The sequence below is a fragment of the Papio anubis genome, chromosome 18 (genome assembly GCF_008728515.1).
Source record: "Papio anubis isolate 15944 chromosome 18, Panubis1.0, whole genome shotgun sequence".
Classification (NCBI taxonomy): domain Eukaryota; kingdom Metazoa; phylum Chordata; class Mammalia; order Primates; family Cercopithecidae; genus Papio; species Papio anubis.
Window position 1 is genome coordinate 51,537,854 of NC_044993.1, and position 20,443 is coordinate 51,558,296.

At 48.0% G+C, this 20,443-nt stretch overlaps 1 protein-coding gene across 4 annotated transcripts in view; it reads right to left on the reverse strand.

Annotated features, from left to right (window-relative positions):
• Positions 1 to 20,443, reverse strand: part of PRKCB (protein kinase C beta) — a 383,326-nt gene that overhangs the window by 177,917 nt on the left and 184,966 nt on the right. For all 4 annotated transcript variants that reach the window (XM_021931832.2, XM_021931831.2, XM_021931830.2 and 1 more), the window contains 2 exons: positions 9,985 to 10,096; positions 6,699 to 6,827 (listed from right to left, as the gene is read on the reverse strand). In XM_021931832.2, coding sequence (XP_021787524.1) covers positions 6,699 to 6,827; positions 9,985 to 10,096 — 241 coding nt within the window. The remainder of the gene's footprint in view (positions 1 to 6,698; positions 6,828 to 9,984; positions 10,097 to 20,443) is intronic.

A 20,443-nucleotide genomic window follows, 5' to 3' on the forward strand; every position in this document is an offset into this window, starting at 1 on the left:
AACTTAGTTCAAAATAAAGCCTTGGGAAAAAATTACAAACCAATAATGTAAAAGGGAAGGGAGATCTACCAGAACTGGGCCCTATCCCCATCCCGTGTATGACCTGGAGAAGTAACCCCTTCTCTGGGCCTCAGTGAGCCCAACTGGTCTCTGCTGCACCTTCCATTATGAACAATGACAGTACTGTGGTTTTACAAATAGGGGCATCTGTTGAGAGAGCCTCTGAGGGGGAATGGCTTTGAAGGCAGAGACTGCCCCCTAGTGGGCCCTCGCGGCCTAGTTTATAATAATTTTCTGTCTCTGCAACTGACGCATGGCTGGGCAGTATTACACAAACCCCCACGACACAAGTTCACCTACATAACAAACCTGCACACGTACCCCCAAAATTCAAATAAAAGTTAAATAAAAAATAAATATTAAGCTATCTGGATTTTTTTTCTTGTTTACATCGCCCTTTTTCTTCCCAGTTCTTTTTTTTTTTTTTTTTTTTAGGCAGAGTCTCACTCTGTTGCCCGGGCTGGAGTGCTGTGGTGCGATCTCAGCTCACTGCAACCTTTGCCACCCAGGTTCAAGCGATTCTCCTGTCTCAGCCTCCCAAGTACTGGGATTACAGGCCTCCACCACCACACCCGGCTAATTTTTGTATTTTTGGTAGAGACAGGGTTTCGCCATGTTGGCCAGGCTGGTCTTGAGCTCCTGATTTTAGGTGATCCAGCCGCCTCGGCCTCCCAAAGTGCTGGGATTACCAACGTGAGCTACCACACCCAGCCTCTTTGGTACTCTTTTTCTCTTGACGTGTGGATGTCAGATCTTAAGAAGGATTTAAATATCACAATATTGAGAGTACCTAAGTCTGTCAGGCAGATGTTTCAGTGTAAAAAGTTTCTGTATAATGCAATACAAAGGTAATATATATAAAGATAATTATAAAGATAATATAAAGGTAAGAATATCGAATGGGAGTTCCAAAGAGAAACATTTTAAAAAATGGTTATTTCTGCTTTTCCTTTTGGGAGATAGATATGAGGATGGACATGGCTAAGCATTTGGAGGTGGCTGTAATATAGATGGGATTATAAATAATAGATGCCAGTTGTTATGTTGATAGGTAGATACTGAATTGAAAAAGGGTTGAATAAGATATTGTTGGCTGGGTGTGGTGGCTCACGCCTGTAATCCCAGCCCTTTGGGAGCCGAGGTGGGTGAATCATGAGGTCAGGAGATCGAGACCATTCTGGCTAACACAGTGAAACTCCATCTCTACCAAAAATACAAAAAAAGTTAGCTGGGCATGGTGGCACGCGCCTGAAGTCCCAGCTACTTGGGAGGCTGAGGTAGGAGAATCGCTTGAACCTGGGAGGCAGAGGTTGCAGTGATCTGAGATTGCACCACTGCACTCCAGTCTGGGTGACAGAGCAAGACTCCGTCTCAATAAAAAAATATATATATTGTTGCATGTATGAACACACAGCCTTCATAAACCTTGCAAGCATTTTACAACTCTGATCTGGACATTGTATTGCCTGATCTCATGACACCTATGGGCATCACGATGTCAATATGGTTTCCTGGGATACTACAAATTCCACTGCTCCACGTCTTTTCTACATTGTCCAGGGAACAAGGGTGGTCATGACTGCAACAAACGGGTCTCAGTCCCAGTAACACTTGCTGTTGACCTTGGACCTGGTACTTAAGATTTTCTTCGTGTTGTACCTCCCATAAGAATAATGGCATAAATTGGACAATCTGCTCACCTTCGGCTCCCGACTTCAGGAGGCACTGATCTGAGGACCATCTGTGAAAGCCTTGTATCTATCTATCAGGATCCTCCAGGGGTTTCTCATTCATACATACAGCCACTGAGTCCATAAATATTTAGTGATGCCTATCTTGCTAGGTGCTGAGAGTACAGTGGCAAGACACAGTCTTGCCCTCATGGAACTAATGCCTTGTGCGAGATGCAGAAACTAATCAAACCCAACATAAAATCACCCCTTTCACAAGGCCAAGCTCAAGTTACTATGAATGTCTACAAAAGGGGGAAGTCGGAGAAAGCTCATTAGATGGTGAAAATGAGCTGAGATCGAGAGGAAGAGTTAATTGCTAGTAAAAGAGAAGATGGCAATGGCAAACATTCTAAACAGAGAACAGAACACACAGATGTCCTATAGTGTGTGGCGGTCTGCAGAGGACCAGGGATTAAAAGGGGGAGGAGACAGTGAATAAAGAATGAGACCGCCATATTAGATTTAGTCTGTTATAAAGACAATGGGAAACCATTGATGGGTTTTTAAAAGGAGGAGAACTGATCAGATTTATTCTCATCTTGACCTGCCAAAACACTAAGAACAGATGTATGAGCTCAATTTCAGTAGCCAGGCAAGTTAGAAAACCGTTCACCTCTAGAGATGCTGAGATTTCCAAAGAGCGTATGACACTCAGGGCAAGCAGCAGTGTCCTGGGCTGGTGGTATTAGCGGAAAATCCTAATACTGACCATGCTTCTTGGGTCTGAATGAGGTGGGGCCATTCCATAAACACCACAAGGCCACTTCTGGCCTGGCAGAAGGACCCCACACAACCTTTAGTGCTCCCTCCTCTCTGATCTGTCTGGCCAAGATCAAGGAGGAGGGGGCTGCAGTCCCAGCAATGAAACCACGAAGACAGTCAGGAGACCAAGGGAAACTTGAGTGTCCTGGATGCTGTTGGACCCTGCCCAGTTCCCCTCCATGCTGGCCAATGCACCCATCCCCTGAGTGTTGTGTGTGATGGCTGTTAACGGCTCACAGTTACCCCCATGTCCAGATAACTGCCCTCAACTGCACAGAAGCCTGCTCACCTGGGAGGTTACTCTACCTTCCCACCTCCATCCCCAGCAGCCTACAGCAGTGACTGACTATATTAGTCAGCTCAGGCTATCATAATAGAATGCCACAGATTGGGTGGCTTAAACAACAGACATTTATTTCTTTACAGTTCTGGAGGCTGGGAAGTCCAAGATTGAGGTACCAGCAGCTTCAATTCCTGGTAAGGACTCACTTCCTGGCTTGCAGACGGTCCCCTTCTTGCTGTGTCCTGCCTTTGGTGGAGACAGAATGATCTCTCTTTCTTCCTCCTCTTAGAAATCCACAAATCCCATTATGAGGGCCCCACCCTCACGACCTCATCTAACCCTAATTATCACCCAAAGGTCCCATAGCTCCAAATACTATCGCACTGGGAGTGGGATTTTAAGACACAAATATGGGGGACACACAGTCATCCCATCGCACTGACTGACCTGGAACATGACAGACCAGCCCCCTCGCCTCAAGGTGGGACTGACTCTGTGTTTGGTGCAAAATTCCGCCAGATACCAGGCTGAAAAAGACTTCCGCGGAGAACACACCCTCCCTGAGCTTCTTCCCTGTCCGAGGAAGGAAACATGGTTCCTTCACTTCTCTTTTCCCATGAGCAGCCCAATAAATCACTGGAGCAAAATCCCCATCTTGGCTCTATTTTTAGAGAACTTGGCCACAGCATCAGGGCTGTCTTCTACCGTCAATCAACCAACAAGCCCGTGCTGAGTACAGGCTGTGCCCAGCATGGTGTATGGGCAATTGCAGGGCATTATGACACGTGGCCAGAGGCCCAGGTGCTCATCCCTGCTCTGCATGTGACACTGGTCAGGGTATTCAGCCTTGCTGAGACTTCATTTTTGCTTCCAGTGATGGCACCAACACAGCCTTCCTTGGATGGTCCAATATCAAAGCACTTGGAAAAGCACACAGTGCTATTAAACTTCTTTATAGATTCGCCTGTCCTGAACATCCCAAGAAAATGAAATCCTACAATATGCCAGAGTCTCTCCATGTTTGCCAGGCTGGTCTTGAACTCCTAGCCTCAAGCAATCCTTCTGTCTTGGCCTCCCAAAGTGCTGGGATTACAGGTGTGAGGCACCACACCTGGCTTGTTTGTTTGTTTTTCTTGTTTCTGTTTTTGTTTTATGAGATGGAGTCTCGCTCTGTCACCCAGGCTAGAGTGCAGTGGTGCAATCTCAGCTTACTGCAACCACCGCCTCCTGGGCTCAAGTGATCAGGAGCTCCTGTCTCAGCCTCACGAGTAGCTGGGATTACAGGCGTGCACCACCACACCTGGCTAATTTTTTATATTTTTAATAGAGATGTGGTTTTGACATGTTGCCCAGGCTGACTCCTGAGTTCAAGTGATCCACCCACCTTGGTCTTCCAAAATGCTGGGATTACAGCGAGCCACTGTGCCTCGCCTATTGCTTTTTTTTCTCTCTCTTTTCTTTTCTTTTCTTTTCTTTTTAAAGTCTTGTGTTAAGCCATCCAGTCTGTGGTATTTTGTTATGGCAGCCATAGCAAATGGATACACCTCCTACCAGTGTGTCCTGAGAATCAGGGGCTTGTGATCCAGGCTCTCGAAGGTCACAGCATATCTATGATTAAGGGGGAAGACTTTGACCTTGAACTTGAAGAACTATTGTACTATACCACATCAGAACAAAGACTCCCTAAGGAATGCCCATAAGAGGTACCCTACCCAAACCACAAAAGGAATAAATATGGTGGAGGGCAGAAAGAATAAATATGGTGGAGGGCAGAGAGAATAAATATGGTAGAGGGCATAGAGAATAAATACGGTGGAGGGCATAGAGAAGCGAAATTAAACTAAAAAGGAATCTAGTCTATAGTACTTTTGAGTGAAACAGACCTAGGTGAGGAAGTGTGTTTTCTGATGGATAGAATGATAATAACTTACCTCATTTGAGTTGTTGAGAAAACATCAATCAGATACTGCCTCTAAGTGCTTTTCACAATGATTAACACATTTTTAAAACTCAACACGTCAGCTATTGTTTTACTATTACCGCGAATGGTGTGAGCTCTTGGAGTATAACTTCTCTGAGCCGTGGCTTCTTTGTTCATAAAACAAGAGTAATAGAAGATCAGGTGCAGTGACTCACAGCTATAATCCCAGCACCTTGGGAGGCCGAGGTAGGCTGATCACTTGAGGTCAGGAGTTCTAGACTAGCCTGGCCAACATGGTGAAACCCCGTCTCTACCAAAAATACAAATATTAGCCAGGAGTGGTGGTGCGCGCCTGTAATCCCATCTACTCAGGAGGCTGAGGCAGGAGAATCGCTTGAACCCGGGAGGTGGAGGTTCCAGTGAGCAGAGTATTTGGCAGGAGGCGGCTGTGGTAGGCACCACTGCACTCCGGCCTGGGCGACAGATGGAGTCTCCATCTCAAACAAAAATAATAGAGATTTTGCAATGTTGTGAAGATAGGAAAAAATAACATGTAAGGTTTAGAGCACCGCACATTCCATGTGATCCATAAATGTTGCGGCCTTCAGTCATGCTTTGGAATGAGTGTAGTTCCCAGAGAATGACACCAGAGGGAAGCAGAGTCTCATTTTTGTCTCACCAACATCGGGACCCTTAGACAATCGATGGGGAAAACTGGCTTCTCTTGAACCTGCAACTGCGGGATTTCCCCTGGGGCCCCCAAGCATCCCACTGGGAGGCAGGCAACCACTTGGAGAAAAACATAATGATGCAATGGATTGCACATTTTCTAAAATCTCACTGGGCTTCACAAAATCTCAAGTTTAAAAGAATGATATTGTACAGGGATAAGTATTTTTCAGCTTTCACAGTTTACGTAAAGCCCCTCCCCAACCCAGGGCCCAGCACATCAGAGCTACTGAACCAGTCTGAGGCCTCAGAAACAGACGCATTTTTGCAAAATTAATCTCTTCCACGATCAATTTCCTGAGTTACTAATTCATAAACCCTTGTTTATATTCATTAGATATATAAAGTCAACAGCAGTTTGTCACCAGCCTTCGAGAAGAAATTTCTGCGAAGTTTTAGCTCCACTCCCAGCCGGCTCAGTGCCGGTTACACCGGGGCTTATGGCTGAGTATTCCTCAAGCCAGTGCAGCTGAGTTCCAATTTTGCTTGAACTTCTCACATCAGAGCCAAGTATATCTTGAATGCTGGGATAAATGAGTGACAGCCCCGCCCCCGCCCCCACCCCCCGCCACCAGCCCCTCCTCTCACTGCATCTCCCAGCAGATTGTACCATCCTGCTTTCTAATCATCATGAAATATTTTAGACATGCAGAAAGTATAGCGAATAATAAAATTACAGCAGAGCCACCGTCAGGTTCAAGAAATACATCTTTCAAATGTGTGGAAAGTCCCTGAATTGCACCCTCCAACCCCCTCCTTCCCAAGATATTATATTCTCCAAATTTGCTGTTTATCATCAAGACTCCATATTTCCTGCTGGAAAAGCTTGGGGAAGAAGCAAGCTTCCGTTCTCTGCTACCTGAGTGAAGGAAACGCAACTACCCACTCCAAAAGATAACTGTAAAAAACAGTGGGAAATGAGGAGAGCAGGGAAGTGGAGGATCCTGGAAGTTAGAAGTCCAAGGAACTCAGACGTCTCCTCTCTGAACCCAGCCTAGCCTGGGGTGCTGAAGGACGTAGCTTTAAGGGTGTACAGTTTCTAAAGACCCCCCTGCTGCCGTGAGGGGCTGCCGTGGGCAGGGCAGGGGACAGAAGCAGTGCCACATCCCCTCCCCAGTCCCTGGACTGCCCCACCCCTCCACCTTCCTCCCCTCCTCAATCACACAGGTCAAGCAAGGTCAGGAACCAGTGGAGCCCCAGGGTCACCTACCGAGGACGATGAGAACATCCCTGTCGATGTGGGCCTGGATGTAGATGCGGCCGCGGCGCTCCGTGTGGTCCGTGCCACAGAGGCTGGGGACATTCATCACGCAGCGCTTGTGCACGTTCATCATGCAGGCTGTGAGGGCAGAGAGAGGGGATGCTGCTTAGGCTGGCCCAGGCTGGGGGCTGCAGACATCTGCCCCACCCAGGACCACTGAGTCCTTCCTGTTCCCCTCCTTTGAGGCAGCTGAGAAATCACCAGCCTGGTTGAGACCAACTTGCCTGCCAAGATCTCATCAGAAGGGCTTCTCCAACTCTTCCCCCCGAACCCTGATGGGTAAAGGAGGTACTTGTCTGTTCCCCACCCAAGGCCAAGGGTGCAGCCTGAAGCAAACACACCCCACACCCCTGAAGGCTCTGAAGCCTGAGTCACCGACTTCAATGCTCACAGGCTGGCTGGCCACATGAGTGAGGAAAGCTAAGGGGATGGCGGCAACTTGGCCAAGTGGGCAACAGGGCAGCAACATTTCCCATTTCTCAGCATATGCAGGAATATCGCTGTGTATGTGACAGCTCTGATTTTAAGATATTGACAGCTAATAGGTTGGGTTCCCTGGAAAGAGTCTGAGATGGGGAGTTTAGGGCACAAGGTTTTTAGGGAGTGCTCTTGGGAAGAGAAGTTGGCTTGCCATGTGGATGCAACCAAAGCTGATGTGAAGGGGAGCCCAGAGCTGAGATGATCCTTCAAAGCTGTTCCAAACTGAGACCAGAGGGCTGGGCACTGCAATCATCCAGTCGCCCTGGAAGGGGCATTACCTTGGGCAATTATGCAGGATGGGGCACCACTATGAACCCACAGCTAGGGGATGGGGTGGGACGCTGAAGAAGGGGTCTGGGCTGACCATAGTGTCCACCACAACTAATTACAAGGAAAAAGATTTAGAGCGAGGGCCGGGTGGATGAAATGTGCCTGTCAGCTGAATTTGGCCTGCAGCCGTCTCTCATGTTATAGGATATCCACTCCCTCTGCGCACTCCTCCGTACAGTATGTGCGTCTATTTCAACGTGGTGGGTGATTTCCCCTAGGTCCTGAGCAACAATGCCCCGCTGCAGGAAGGTGTGCCAGGAACCCAGGATTCTCCAGGGGCACACTAGTTCCAACTGGAGAAGGCAGGAGAGGCCAAGTCACCCCATGGGCCCCAATTTCAAGGTATCTGGGGGCAAGGGACCCTTCTCAGACCACCCAATTCCCAGGGGGAGGCAGGCCTATTACAAAAACTGGAAATGAGTTGTGGGGAGGGAAGGGAGAGCCCTCTGGGACCCGAGCACCAGGCTGAGCTCCCACCCACCACTGTCTTTGAGGCAGGGGCATTGCCCCTACATTAGGGCCCCATGCGTGGTAAGAGGAGCTGGCGTCCTGCAGGCAGAAGGCTCCAGCCTCACTGTCCCTCACTGTCTCACTGCGGCTCTCATCATGTTTCTGTGTCTGTCTCACTGTTCCCACATTGCTGCATGTCTCGTCTCTGCTGTCCCACTTCTGCACGTGTCTCACTGCCTTGGCCACATTTGTGAATCGGTCTGTTCCACTCTCTGCACTTGCCTCCGGCCTCTTTGTCTCTCCCCTTCTCCAGCTGTGTCTCTCTGCCTCTCTCTCTCTCCTCTGTGGCTCTCCATGTGTGCTTCTGTCTCTGTCTCTGGTCTCTCCATCTCTACACCTCTGCGTGAGCCTTGTGTGATGGCATCTCTGTCTGTGTCCATACCAATCGTTTTATCTTTTTTTCTTCTTCTTTGAGAGTCTAGCTCTGTCACCCAGGCTGGAGTGCAGTGGCGTGATCTCGGCTCTCTGCAACCTCCGCTTCCCAGGTTCAAGCGATTCTCCTGCCTCAGCCTCCCGAGTAGCTGGGATTACAGGCGCCCACCATCTCTCCCAGCTAATTTTTGTATTTTTAGTAGAGATGGGGTTTTGCCATGTTGGCCAAGCTGGTCTCGAACTCCTGACCTCAGGTGATCCACCCGCCTCAGCCTCCCACAGTGTTAGGATTACAGGAGTGAACCACCGCACCTGGCTTATCTGTTGGTCTGTGTGTCTGCCTGTCCCTCCTTTTGCCTGAATCTCTAGCTGAGTTTCTCTGCAGCTTCCACACCCCACATTCCTCCCTGTGTTAGGGTTGCATGTGTCCATCTTTCCCCTGCATCTGTCTCTGTCTATGCGTGTGTGTTTCTTATTGTCTCTCTTGCCCTCTACCACCCTTATTCACCCTCACACTCCTCTCTGTCACTCTCTGCCCTGTGATTTTCTCCCTCTGTCCTCTGAGCCTCAGGACCCTTGTGACAGGGGTAGCACCAGCCTCATGACTGCCCAGCCTGCTGCAGACCAATAGGCCTGTGGGAGCCACTAGCACCTCCAGCCTCCCTGTAGCTTTGTGGCCATAGCTCTCAAAGCCTGTCTGCTCCCCTGCCCCATAGGCCATCTGGGCCTTGGCCTCATAAAGAGGAGTCCTACCCCATCTGCCTTTCCTACCACATCCTGGCCAGAGAATGACGCCCTCTTTCCTCCTCCAGCACAAACTTGTGGGTGCTGCAGGGCCACAGGTCTTCTCCATGCAAAGAATGCATCAGCCCCACATCTCAATGCTGAAAACAGTGGTGACGCATGGCTGCAGAAATGCCCATGATTTGTTCATGCCTCCAGGTGTCAACAGCCATGGACTGTCCCTTCCCACACTGTGACTGTGCATCTCACATGCCACTTGCTTTGACCAGTGGATCAGGAGCAAACAGACACAAGTAGAGACTTGAAGTGTGTCTGCCAATGGGGCTTGCCCTCTTGAGGAACTCAGGACCCTGTGACCTCCATGCATGCAAATCCAGCCTAGCCTACTGAGGAGGAAAGACACATGGCCTGGTCATCTCCATCACCCAGATGACAGCCAGCCATCCTGCCGGACATGTGAGTGAGGCCACCGAGGCCCAGACAGCTCCCAGCCCACCTCCCCCTGCTAATCCACCATGAAGCGTGAGTTCATGCTTTATAGACATGCATGACATCGTCTGAGGCCAGCCCAGATTCAAAGGACTGCCTTGCAGAGTCATGAGCTAAAAAAATGTTAATTGTCTTTAGCCACAGTGTTTTGGGGTGGGAGGATCGGTATGCAGCAACAGACAACTGGTACACCAGCCCCAACCAGGATGGAGGGAATGTATGGCACACCTGGACCCCAAACCAAGCGGAAGCAGCCCCTTCCCATTGCTTCTGCCATCAGCAGATGCCCCCAGAGAGAAAAAGTACTTACTGTCACATTTCATCCCCTGGTGGATGAGTCCGTACAGCAGTGACCCACAGTGGTCACAAAACGTGGGACTGGAGTACGTGTGGATCTTAAACTTGTGTTTGCTCCGGGGATCCTGGAGCCAAGAGAAACAACAGAAGGAGCCAGCGTCAGCGGACCATGCCAAGGGTTCACCCTATATCGAGAGGCACTGGAGAACTCAACAGGGACTGAACTTGGTCCCCAGAGGTCATTGTACCTGTTGCGACCATTGCTGGAGCCCTGTGCCCAGACATGGTGCTGGATAAATAGTTATGGAAGGAATGAAGGACAAAGACAGCTGACTGCTCCCTTTGCAGCCCCATGCACACTCACCCTGCCTGCAAACCTCCATCTGGGCCTGCCTGGGAACCCAACTTACAGGCTCCTGCCTGTAGCAGGGACTCCAGAGATGGGAAAACAAAGCGACAGACACATTATCTAAACAGGGCTCCTGACTTTTCTTTCTCACCACTTTTATTCTCCAAGCATGCTTCTGCAGTGATCAAAAACCCAAGTCTGGACGTGAAACCTCCCTGCTTAGAGACCACTGTCAGCTCCTCATCACTGACAGAATAAAGGTCAAAGCCCAGTGGACAGTCCACAAGCTGTGGCAGAGACGGCTGGCTTCCCACCAATATTCATTCTTCCCTTTAATAGTCAAACCCTCGAGTTTTAGCAGAGAGCATGGCTATCCAGATAGAGGCCACATTTCCCAGCATATCTTGCAGCTTGGTGCGGCCATGGTGCTGAGTTGCAGCCAATGGGATGTGTGTGCTCCAGGGCCATTCCCTTCAAATGGAAATGCATACTTCCTTGCACCTTTCCCTCTTCCCACTGGTTCAAAGATGGTGGGAACTGGAAGTGGCCACCCTGGACCCAAACTTACAGCCACATGTGGAAAGGACAAAACCACCCTACCAGCCTTAAATTTTGTCCCTTTGGGCTGACCCCTGAGAGAAAAACCTAATTTCTGCTTTGTTGAAGTCACTATATTTGGGGAGCTATATCTCACAGAAGCTTACATCATTTCCTAATCAATAAATATGCCCGGCAGTGCAGGGCAGTGGTAAAAGGTAGACTTGGATAAACTTCCTGGGCTCTAAGCCGTGTGACTTTGAGCAAGTTATTTAACGGTTGTTTATTTTCTTTTGTTTTTTAAGAGACAGGGTTTTGCTCTGTCACCCAGGCTGGAGAGGAGTGGCACGATTATAGCTCACTGGAGCCTCGACTTCCTCGGCTCAAGTGATTCTCCTGCCTCAGCTTCCTGAGTAGCTGGGACTACAGGTGCATGCAACTATGCCAGTTTTTTTTTTTTTTTGGAGATGGAGTTTTGCTCTTTTCACACGGGCTGGAGTGCAGTGGCACAATCTCGGCTCACTGCAACCTCTGTCTCCTGGGTTTAAGTGATTCTCCTGTCTCAACCTCCCGAGTAACTGGGACTACAGGTGTGCACCCCCATGCCTGGCTAATTGTGTGTATTTTTAATAGAGACGGGGTTTCACCATGGTGGCCAGGTTGATCTTGAACTCCTGACCTCAGGTGATCCACCTCCCTTGGCCTCCCAAAGTGCTGGGATTACAGGCACAAGCTACTGTGCCAGGCCTGCCCAGCTAATTTTTAAAATTTTTTTTGTAGAGAGGGCTTCTTGTTATGTTGCCCAGGCTGGTTCAAATTCCTGGTCTCAAATGATCCTCCTGCCTCAGCCTCCCAGATTGCTGGGACTACGGGTGCACACCACCATGCCCGGCTAATTTGATCTTTTTGTGCTTCAGTTTCCCTATCTGTAAAATGCTGATGGTGCTAGTGCTCTGCTTATAAGACTGTTGGGAAGCATAAATGAATGAATCTGTCTAGAGATCTTAGAACCCCCTGGAACATAGCAAGCAGCATAAGCTTTTGCATGATTGTTATTACTACTTGTCCAAGGTGATCTCCAGCTAAGCCCCTCCTCCCACCCACCCACATGTGCACGTACTATGTACATTCTCAGCACTCAGGGCGCACCCCCACTCCCAAACAGGCCTTAGGCCTTCGTAAGCCTTTGGCTCTGCATTTCTCTTTCTTCTTCAAGAGATTCTTTCTTCACAGAATCGGTTTTAGTTCAAGAGAACTCTTTCTGTAAAAGTTGCTTTCTCTGTTGTGTGTTGCAGGCCAGGTACAGTGTCTCACACCTGTAGCCCCAACACTTTGAGAGGCCAAGATGGGAGGATCACTCGAGGCCAGGAGTTCAAGACCAGCCTGGGCAATATAGTAGGACCCCCATTTCTACAAAAATAAAAAATTAGCCAGGTGTGGTGGCACATGCCTGTAGTCACAGCTACTCAGGAGATTGAAGTGGGAAGATCACTTGAGCCCAGGAATTTAAGGCTACGTGTGAGCATGGTTGCATCACTGCACTCCAGCCTGGGCAAGAGAGCAAGACCCTCCTTCTCTTTAAAAAAAAAAAAAAAAAAAAAAAAGTACATGGCAGAAGTTAATAACTTGGGCCTCAGGATCCAACCCTGGGCTGATCTGACACCCTAGCCAGGTACATGCTACCCGTTCTTCCTTCCTTCATTCATACATTCGTATGTATTTATTGATGCTGCCACAGATGCTTCCTTTAAAATTTGATTCTAATAACAGTGACAGAAAATGAAAATGTAAGCAAATAAACAGATACACTACATAGACATTCTTTTGTGTGCTGTGAATGTGATGAGTGTTTCTCCTAAGGAAACTGTTTCTTTTCAAAATTTGAAATAATTCCATACTGTATTATTCTGCTTTCATACTGCTATAAAGAACTGCCCGAGATTGGGTAATTCATATAGGAAAGAGATTTAATTGACTAACAGCCAATTTTCTTGAAGTGCCGAGCGAAGGGGGGCAAGCCCCTTATAAAACCATCAGATCGCGTGAGAACTCACTCACTATCACGAGAACAACATGGGGGAAACGGCCCCCAGGATTCAATTGCCTCTACCTGACCTCCCTTGACACATGCGGATTATGAGGATTACAATTCAAGATGAGATGTGGGTGAGGACACAAAGCCTAACCATATCACATAACTACCAGAGTTGCTAAACTTTTAGAAAACTAAAACCAATGATATCAGGTGTTAGTGAGGAAAGAACATAAACTGGAACTCTCCTAGGACCCAGGAATCCTATTTTTCGGTGAAATGAAAACATCCAGGCCGGGCACAGTGGCTCACGCCTGTATCCCAGCACTTTGGGAGGCCGAGGAGGGCAGATCACTTGAGATCAGGAGTTCGAGACCAGCCTGGCTAACACAGAGGAATCCCGTCTCTATTAAAAATACAAAAATTAGCCGAGTGTGGTGGCACATGCCTGTGGTCGCAGCTACTTGGGAGGCTGGGGCACGAGAATCACTTGAACCTAGGAGGCGGAGGTTGCAGTGAACCAAGATCGTGCCACTGCACTCCAGCCTGGGCAACAGAGCAGGGGGAAAAAGAAAAAAGAAAAAACCATATCCATACATGAAGGTTTATAACCACCTTATTTATAATAGCCCAGAACTGGAAACGATCCAAATGTTGTTCAACGTGTGAATGGATACAGTGTGAGGCATGCACACAGTGGAATACTTTTCAGCAGTAAAAAGGAATGAACTATTGGTACATGCAGCAGCATTCACGAACGGCGAAAGCATTCTGGTAAAACACAGATGTCCAACACAAAAGGCTACACACTGTGTGGTTCCATTTCTAAATGTCCTGAAAAACACAAAACTATGGGGACAGAAAACACCAGTGGTTAAAAGGGGCTGGAGGTGGAAAGGGAATTAACTACAAAGAGGCAGATGCAGGAACTTTTTTGTTTTGGATATTGGAGTGGTCTCTATATTAACTGTGATGAATTTTACTTTGTATTTTTAAAAGTGAATTTGCAGCCTGGCGCAGTGGCTCACACCTGTAATCCCAGCACTTTGGGAGGCCGAGGTGGGTGGATCACCTGAGGTCAGGAGTTTGAGAGCAGCCTGATCAACATGGTGAAATCCTGTCTCTACTAAAAATAAAAAAAATTAGCTGGGCGTGGTGACCCGCCTATAGTCCCAGCTACTTGGGAGGCTGAGATAGAAGAATTGCTCGAACCCAAAATCACGCCACTGCACTCCAGCCTGGGTGACAGAGTGAGACCCCGTCTCAAAAAAAAAAAAAAAAAAGAAAAAGAAAAAGAAAAAGAAAAAAAGTGAATTTTGCTGGACACAGTAGCTCATGCCTGCAATTCCAACACTTTAGGAGGCCAAGGTGGGAGGACTTCTTGAGCTTGAACCCAGGACTTTGAGACCAGCCTGGGCAACAGTGAGACCCTGTCTCTACCATATGTATGTATTAAAGCCAGGCATAATGGTGCATACCTGTAGTTTTAGCTACTAAGGAGGCCAAAGTGGGAGGATCACTTGAGCCCAGGAGTTCAAGGCTGCAGTGAGCTATGATCAGGCCACTGCACTCCAGCATGGGTGGCAGAGCAAGACCCTGTCTCAAAAAAAAATTTTAAAAGTGACTTTTACCACAGGAAACGTATATCTCAATAAACCTGGCTGAAGAATCCTCAGCCACTGTAGGCTTTGGTTGCTTCCTATCTTCTTAATCAGCTACGAAGTTTCATGACACTCCCACCCTCTGCAGTCAGCAGATGAAGTACTGGTCCTTGCAGAGCTCTGGACAGCCCAGTTTGAGAGGCGAGGTCTGCTCTGCTTTGACCAGTGGGACGCTGTAGTGCTCTCAGTTGCAGAAGGACCCCAGTAATCACCCGTCCTGCTCAAAGATTGACGTGCTGTCCTAGTAACAACAACAGGGCTTGGAAATCCCAAGACAAAAACGAAGGGCTCCTTTTTGGCAGGTTAACCAGCCATGTCTCTATCTCTGGACAATGAGACTAACTGAATACATACGGTTCCTCTAAGAGTCCCCCTGCTCTGTGCCACAGAACAGTTCCCATTCCGCCTCTTGGACATTCACCTTAAAGTTGGGAATTCAGCGCTTCAAACCCACCTAAAAAGGAACACCTGTTCGAAAACTGAACCCCGCATGTTCTCACTCACAAGTGGGAGTTGAACAATGAGAACACATCGACACAGGGAGGGGACCATCATACACCGGGACCTGTCAGGGGGTGGGGGACTAGGGGAGGCATTAGGAGAAATACCTAACGTAGATGACAGGTTGATGGGTGCAGCAAACCACCATGGCACGTGTATATATATGTAACAAACCTGCACATTCTGCACATATACCCCAGAACTTTAATAATAATAATAAAGGAACCCCTGTTCATGACTGGTATTGGCCTGTAGGGGAAGCTCAAGGTTCTCTCACACCCCTACTTAACCTCTAAGGAGGCAGAGTTGATTTAATTGGATGGATTCCAACACATGGATTGGCCAGACCCCAATGGGGGAGCTTGCATGGAGGTTAAAAGGCACCCTTTTCCATCTTTCTCTTCTCCCTTACATCCTTCACCTCTCCCAGGACGCTGCTGGATTCAAGTCTCATAGTCTTGCCCTGAGACCCTTGGTACAAGTGGCCTGAGCCAGCTCCACTCCAAGACCTAGGACACATTCTGTCTCTACTCTTGGCTCTTGTGGTCCCTTCTGGGTTCTCTGATATATTGATCTTACAGAGGCCAAGACTTAGGCTTGAGTTCAGGTTTGAATTTCCTTAGTCTTACCTAGTACAGAGAAAAGGAGTCCCTGAAGGCCTTGTGAGCTCTACTTGAAGATCTGGGGCAAAACTGCAACTAATAACAAATTGCCTCTGTTGGTTTTGCACTTTTCACGTAAATATTCTCTTGAGCGATCTCCAGGACAAGGATTCAAGCATTTCTGACCGAACATGATTCAGTTCTCCATCTCAATAGTCTCCTAAACAAGAGGAGACACCAAGAGGCACAAAGAATGGGAAGGGAAAAGAAAGTACATTTCTTTTTTTGTTTGCGTGCTTTGTTTTGTTTTGTTGAGGCAGGGGCTTGCTCTGTCACCCAGGCTGGAGTGCAGTGGTGCGATCATAGCTCACTGCAGCCTCCGCCTCCCAGGTTCAAGCCACCCTTCCACCTCAGCCTCCTGAGTAGCTGGGATTGAAGGCACCTGCCACCATGCCTAGCTAATTTTTATTTTTTGTAGAGACACGGTTTTTGCTATGTTGCCCAGGCTGGTCTCAAACTCCTGGGCTCTAGTGATCTGCCCGCATCAGCCTTGCAAAGCACTAGAATTACAGGTGTGAATCACCACACCCAGTCTCCACACATTGCTTGAGAGCTGCATGTGTATGCTGGGTGTGTCACACGCACGCTCTCCACTCCTCATGACATGCCACGCAGAAGGTAGCACTTGTTCCCACTTTAGCAACAATGAAACAGACCCTAACTACAGAGTAACTTCACCAACGTGACCCAGCTGGACCCTTGCAGAGATGGGGTTCACACCAAGTTCCTCTCCCTTCTCTCCTCACTCCCAACTTCACTCCATTGACACCTCATCTTCACGTGCAGCTAAGATAGAACTTGACTCATTCATTCATTCACCTAGCAAATGTATACTGAGGGCCGAGTTCTTCCTAGGCATTGAGGATACAGCTGTGAACATAAGAGATTCTGCTCTCATGGAACTTAAACTCTAAATCCTTGCCATCACAGCACTTAAATCACTGACTTGTAAATCCACGCTTAATTGCATCTCTTCCACACTTCACTGTATGCAAGGTGAGGAAATTTTGTTCACCATTATACCCCCAGGGCATAAACTGTTCTTGGCATATAGAAGACGCTCAATAAATACTTAATAAATGAGAGTTAACATTTATTGAACATTTACTCATGCCAGGAACTATTTTAAGGGATTTATCAGGCATTAACGCATTTGATCCTTGTAACAGCCCTATAAAGTGCATACTACTTACTACCCCTATTTTACAGACGAGGAAACCAAAAGACTAAGAGAGAAAACGTTTTGCCCAGGGCAAGCACAGCGTTGCACACAGTGGTCAATGGGTTGTTGTGACAGCTGCAGGGCGCAATCATCACTGTTGGTCACTGCAAACCCCTGCACCATACACCTGCTATTTCAGGAAAATGACTTAGAAGGGGCTGTGCAGCACAGATTAGAGCCAGATGAGAGACAGGAAAACCAATCAGCAAGTTGCAGGGAAACGTTGACTTCTTAAGGCTTATTTAGAGACTGCTGGAGAGCTCCTCTGACCTCATTCCCCTGCCTCCGCTTTCATGAGGGATCATACTTGTAGGCACCAACTCTACCCACCCACTGCCCCAATCCCTCAGGCCAGACAAACCAAGTCATCCTCAATGGATTCTTCCCTCCTCCTTCCTGCTACCTGAAAGAGCTTAAAAACCACACTCCCACACCTGTGGTCCTCATGACTCCCTCCACGACTCTCAAGGTGCATCATCCAGGGTACCTATCCATGTCTGCCTCAGCCCAATGCCATCTCTGAGATGGACACCTCCCAACAGCCATGCTTGTACTTTGAGACATCCACATTCCCTGAACACAGCTGACTGGGGCAGAGGTGGACACTTGGCTCAAGGGTCACATATGCTGAGCGGCTGGGACACGGGTAATCAGTTCTGAGGCCAGCAGACATGCAGTTCCAGGGCTGAGGCTGCTAATTTTATTTTTGATTGACAAATCATAATTGTATGCATTTATGGGGTACAATGTGATTGTTCTGATTGTTCTGGATATACACACACAATGTGGCATGATTAAATCAAGAAAATTAACATATCCATCCCCTAACTTGCCTATCATTTTCTTAGCATGAAACATTTGAAATTTACTCTCTTAATTACTTTGAAACATACATTATTATTGACTAATGTCACCCTGCTGTGCAATAGATCTCAAAGGCAATTCCTCCCATCTGAAATATTGTACTCTTTGATCAGCAACTCTCCATTTCTTCCCTACCCCCTGACTCCTGCTGTCCCCCCGCTTCTGGTAACCATCATTCTACTCTCTACTTCTATGAGTTCAACTTCATTAGATTCTACATCTAAGTGAAATCATGCAGTATTTGTCTTTCTGTGCCTGGCTTATTTCACTTAGCATAATGTCCTCCAGGTTCATCCACATTGTAGCAAATGACAGTTGGTGCTGATTTTTATACTGCGCTCTAAGGAACCCTGAGAAACAAAGACAAAGATTACATGACCCCAGGGATGAAGCTCCTGGTTCTGGTCCCTGGGGGATCTGGCATCCTGCCTTCCAATTCCATCTGCCTCCCTGTGTCCTCTAAAAGTTCTCCTTTGTGCTTCAGCCAATCCAGGTAGGCATGTTACCTGCAATCAGGGGTGAGTCAAGATATTTATAATTGCCTTGGCTCAGGGACTGCCCATAGACCACACGGAATGGACAGCAGAGCCTGGCCGTGCTGGGAGTTAACACTTTAGTTACCATGTCATGGAGGGGATGTGGTAGGAGCTGGCAGAAGCAGGTGTGGGTAAGTGGAAGGTGGGGGAAAAAGGCTCAGAGGACCCAGTGGCTATTTACCAATCGGTTTCAGAGTATTTCAATATTTCCACAACTGGTACGGTAGTGCCAGTGCATGCAGGTTAAATATCAGTCCTGCCTGGCCAGGCTCAGTGGCTCACGCCTGTAATCCCGGCACTTTGGGAGGCCAAAGCAGGTGGATCATGAGGTCAGGGGATCGAGACCATCCTGGCTAACATGGTGAAACCCCATCTCTACTAAAAATACAAAAAATTAGCCAGGCATGGTGGTGGGCCCCTGTAGTCCCAGCTATTCCGGAGGCTGAGGCAGGAGAATGGCGTGAACCCGGGAGGCGGAGCTTGCAGTGAGCAGAGATTGTGTCACTGCATTCCAGCCTGGGCGACAGAGCAAGACTCCGTCTCAAAATAATAATAATAATAATAATAATAATAATAATAAATTAATAAATATCAGTCCTGCCTTTAACCAAAATACGTTCCCTTCCTAGCCTCGAGGCTGTGGGTATTGACCAAGGCTGTGGGTACCTACGCAGCCTGAGATGAGTCTGGGAATCCTCATGGCCTCCAAGCCATCACTCTCCCTATGGGGTTTGGTTTTGATTTCATTACAAAATGCAACTTCCTAGCTGGGAGCAGTGGCTCATGCCTGTAATCCCAGCCAAGGTGGGAGGATCGCTTGAACCCAGGAATTCAAGGCTGCAGTGAGCCATGATGGCGCCACTGCACTCCCGTGACAGAGTGAAACTTTGACTCAAAAACAAACAAACAAAAAGACACAGCTTCCATCTCTGCCTTAATCCCTACCCCAGTCTCATTTTACGTCAGATCCTCGTCACCCAGGCCACACGGACGGGACCCCTCCAGGCCACCAGGAGCCTGTCCCATCCCTGGCCTGGGTCCTACTTCATGCCCAGAGGTCACAGTGTGGAACCCAGAAGCTATATCAAGCCTGTAAAGAAGCTACAATTGGCCAACATGGTGCTTCTTAGAAATCCAAATAAGTTTACTATATTTAAGTCAGGAACTATCGGATTAAAATGTGAAACTTTGGCCAGGCACAGTGGCTCATGCCTGTAATCCCAGCACTTTGGGAGGCCGAGGCAGGCGGATCACAAGGTCAGGAGATCAAGACCATCCGGGCTAACATGGTGAAACCCCGTCTCTACTAAAAATACAAAAAAAATTAGCTGGGCGTGGCGGCACGCACCTATAGTCCCAGCTACTCAGAAGGCTGAGGCAGAAGAATGGCATGAATCCAGGAGGTGGAGCTTGCAGTGAACCGAGAACGCACCACTGCACTCCAGCCTGGGTGACAGAGCGAGACTCCGTATCAAAAAAAAATAAAATAAAATAAAATAAATAAAAAATGTGAAATACTGGTTCCTTTTGAGAAATCACCAGCTGTGACAACACTGAACACTCATCACTCCTTTCTGTGGGCTGAGCAGTCGTTTCCCCCTTTAGATAAGCGATAAGCTTTCTAGTTTTCCACAGTCCCCACTCTTCTCTATTGTCTTACACCAGGCCTGCTTCACGCTTTCCCTTTTCCTGCCTGGACTCTGTAGGAATATGGATTTGGGACCTCTGTCAGACTCCCTATCCACTTCCTAACAGTGCTGGCATCCAACTCCATGAACACATCCCCTAAACTCCCGAGCGAGTTCGTCTCAAGTGCTCTCAAAAACAGGTTTGAAACTATTACACTCCTGCCCCAACATCACCCCTTGATCATCCCCAGTCATCTCGCCCATCCCTGGAAATCAGGTTTCCACAGGATCCTGGCACGATTCCTCTTCCCAGTATTTCCTGTTGCTGAGGCTCCATCTCCACATGCCTGGTACTAGGCAAGCTTGGATTCCCAAATTTCCCTCCATTTCCAATCTTCATTCAAGAGATTGTTGAATACAACAACAAAATAACCATCGAATGTGATTTTTACTGCCACCAATTTTATTGAATTGAGCACA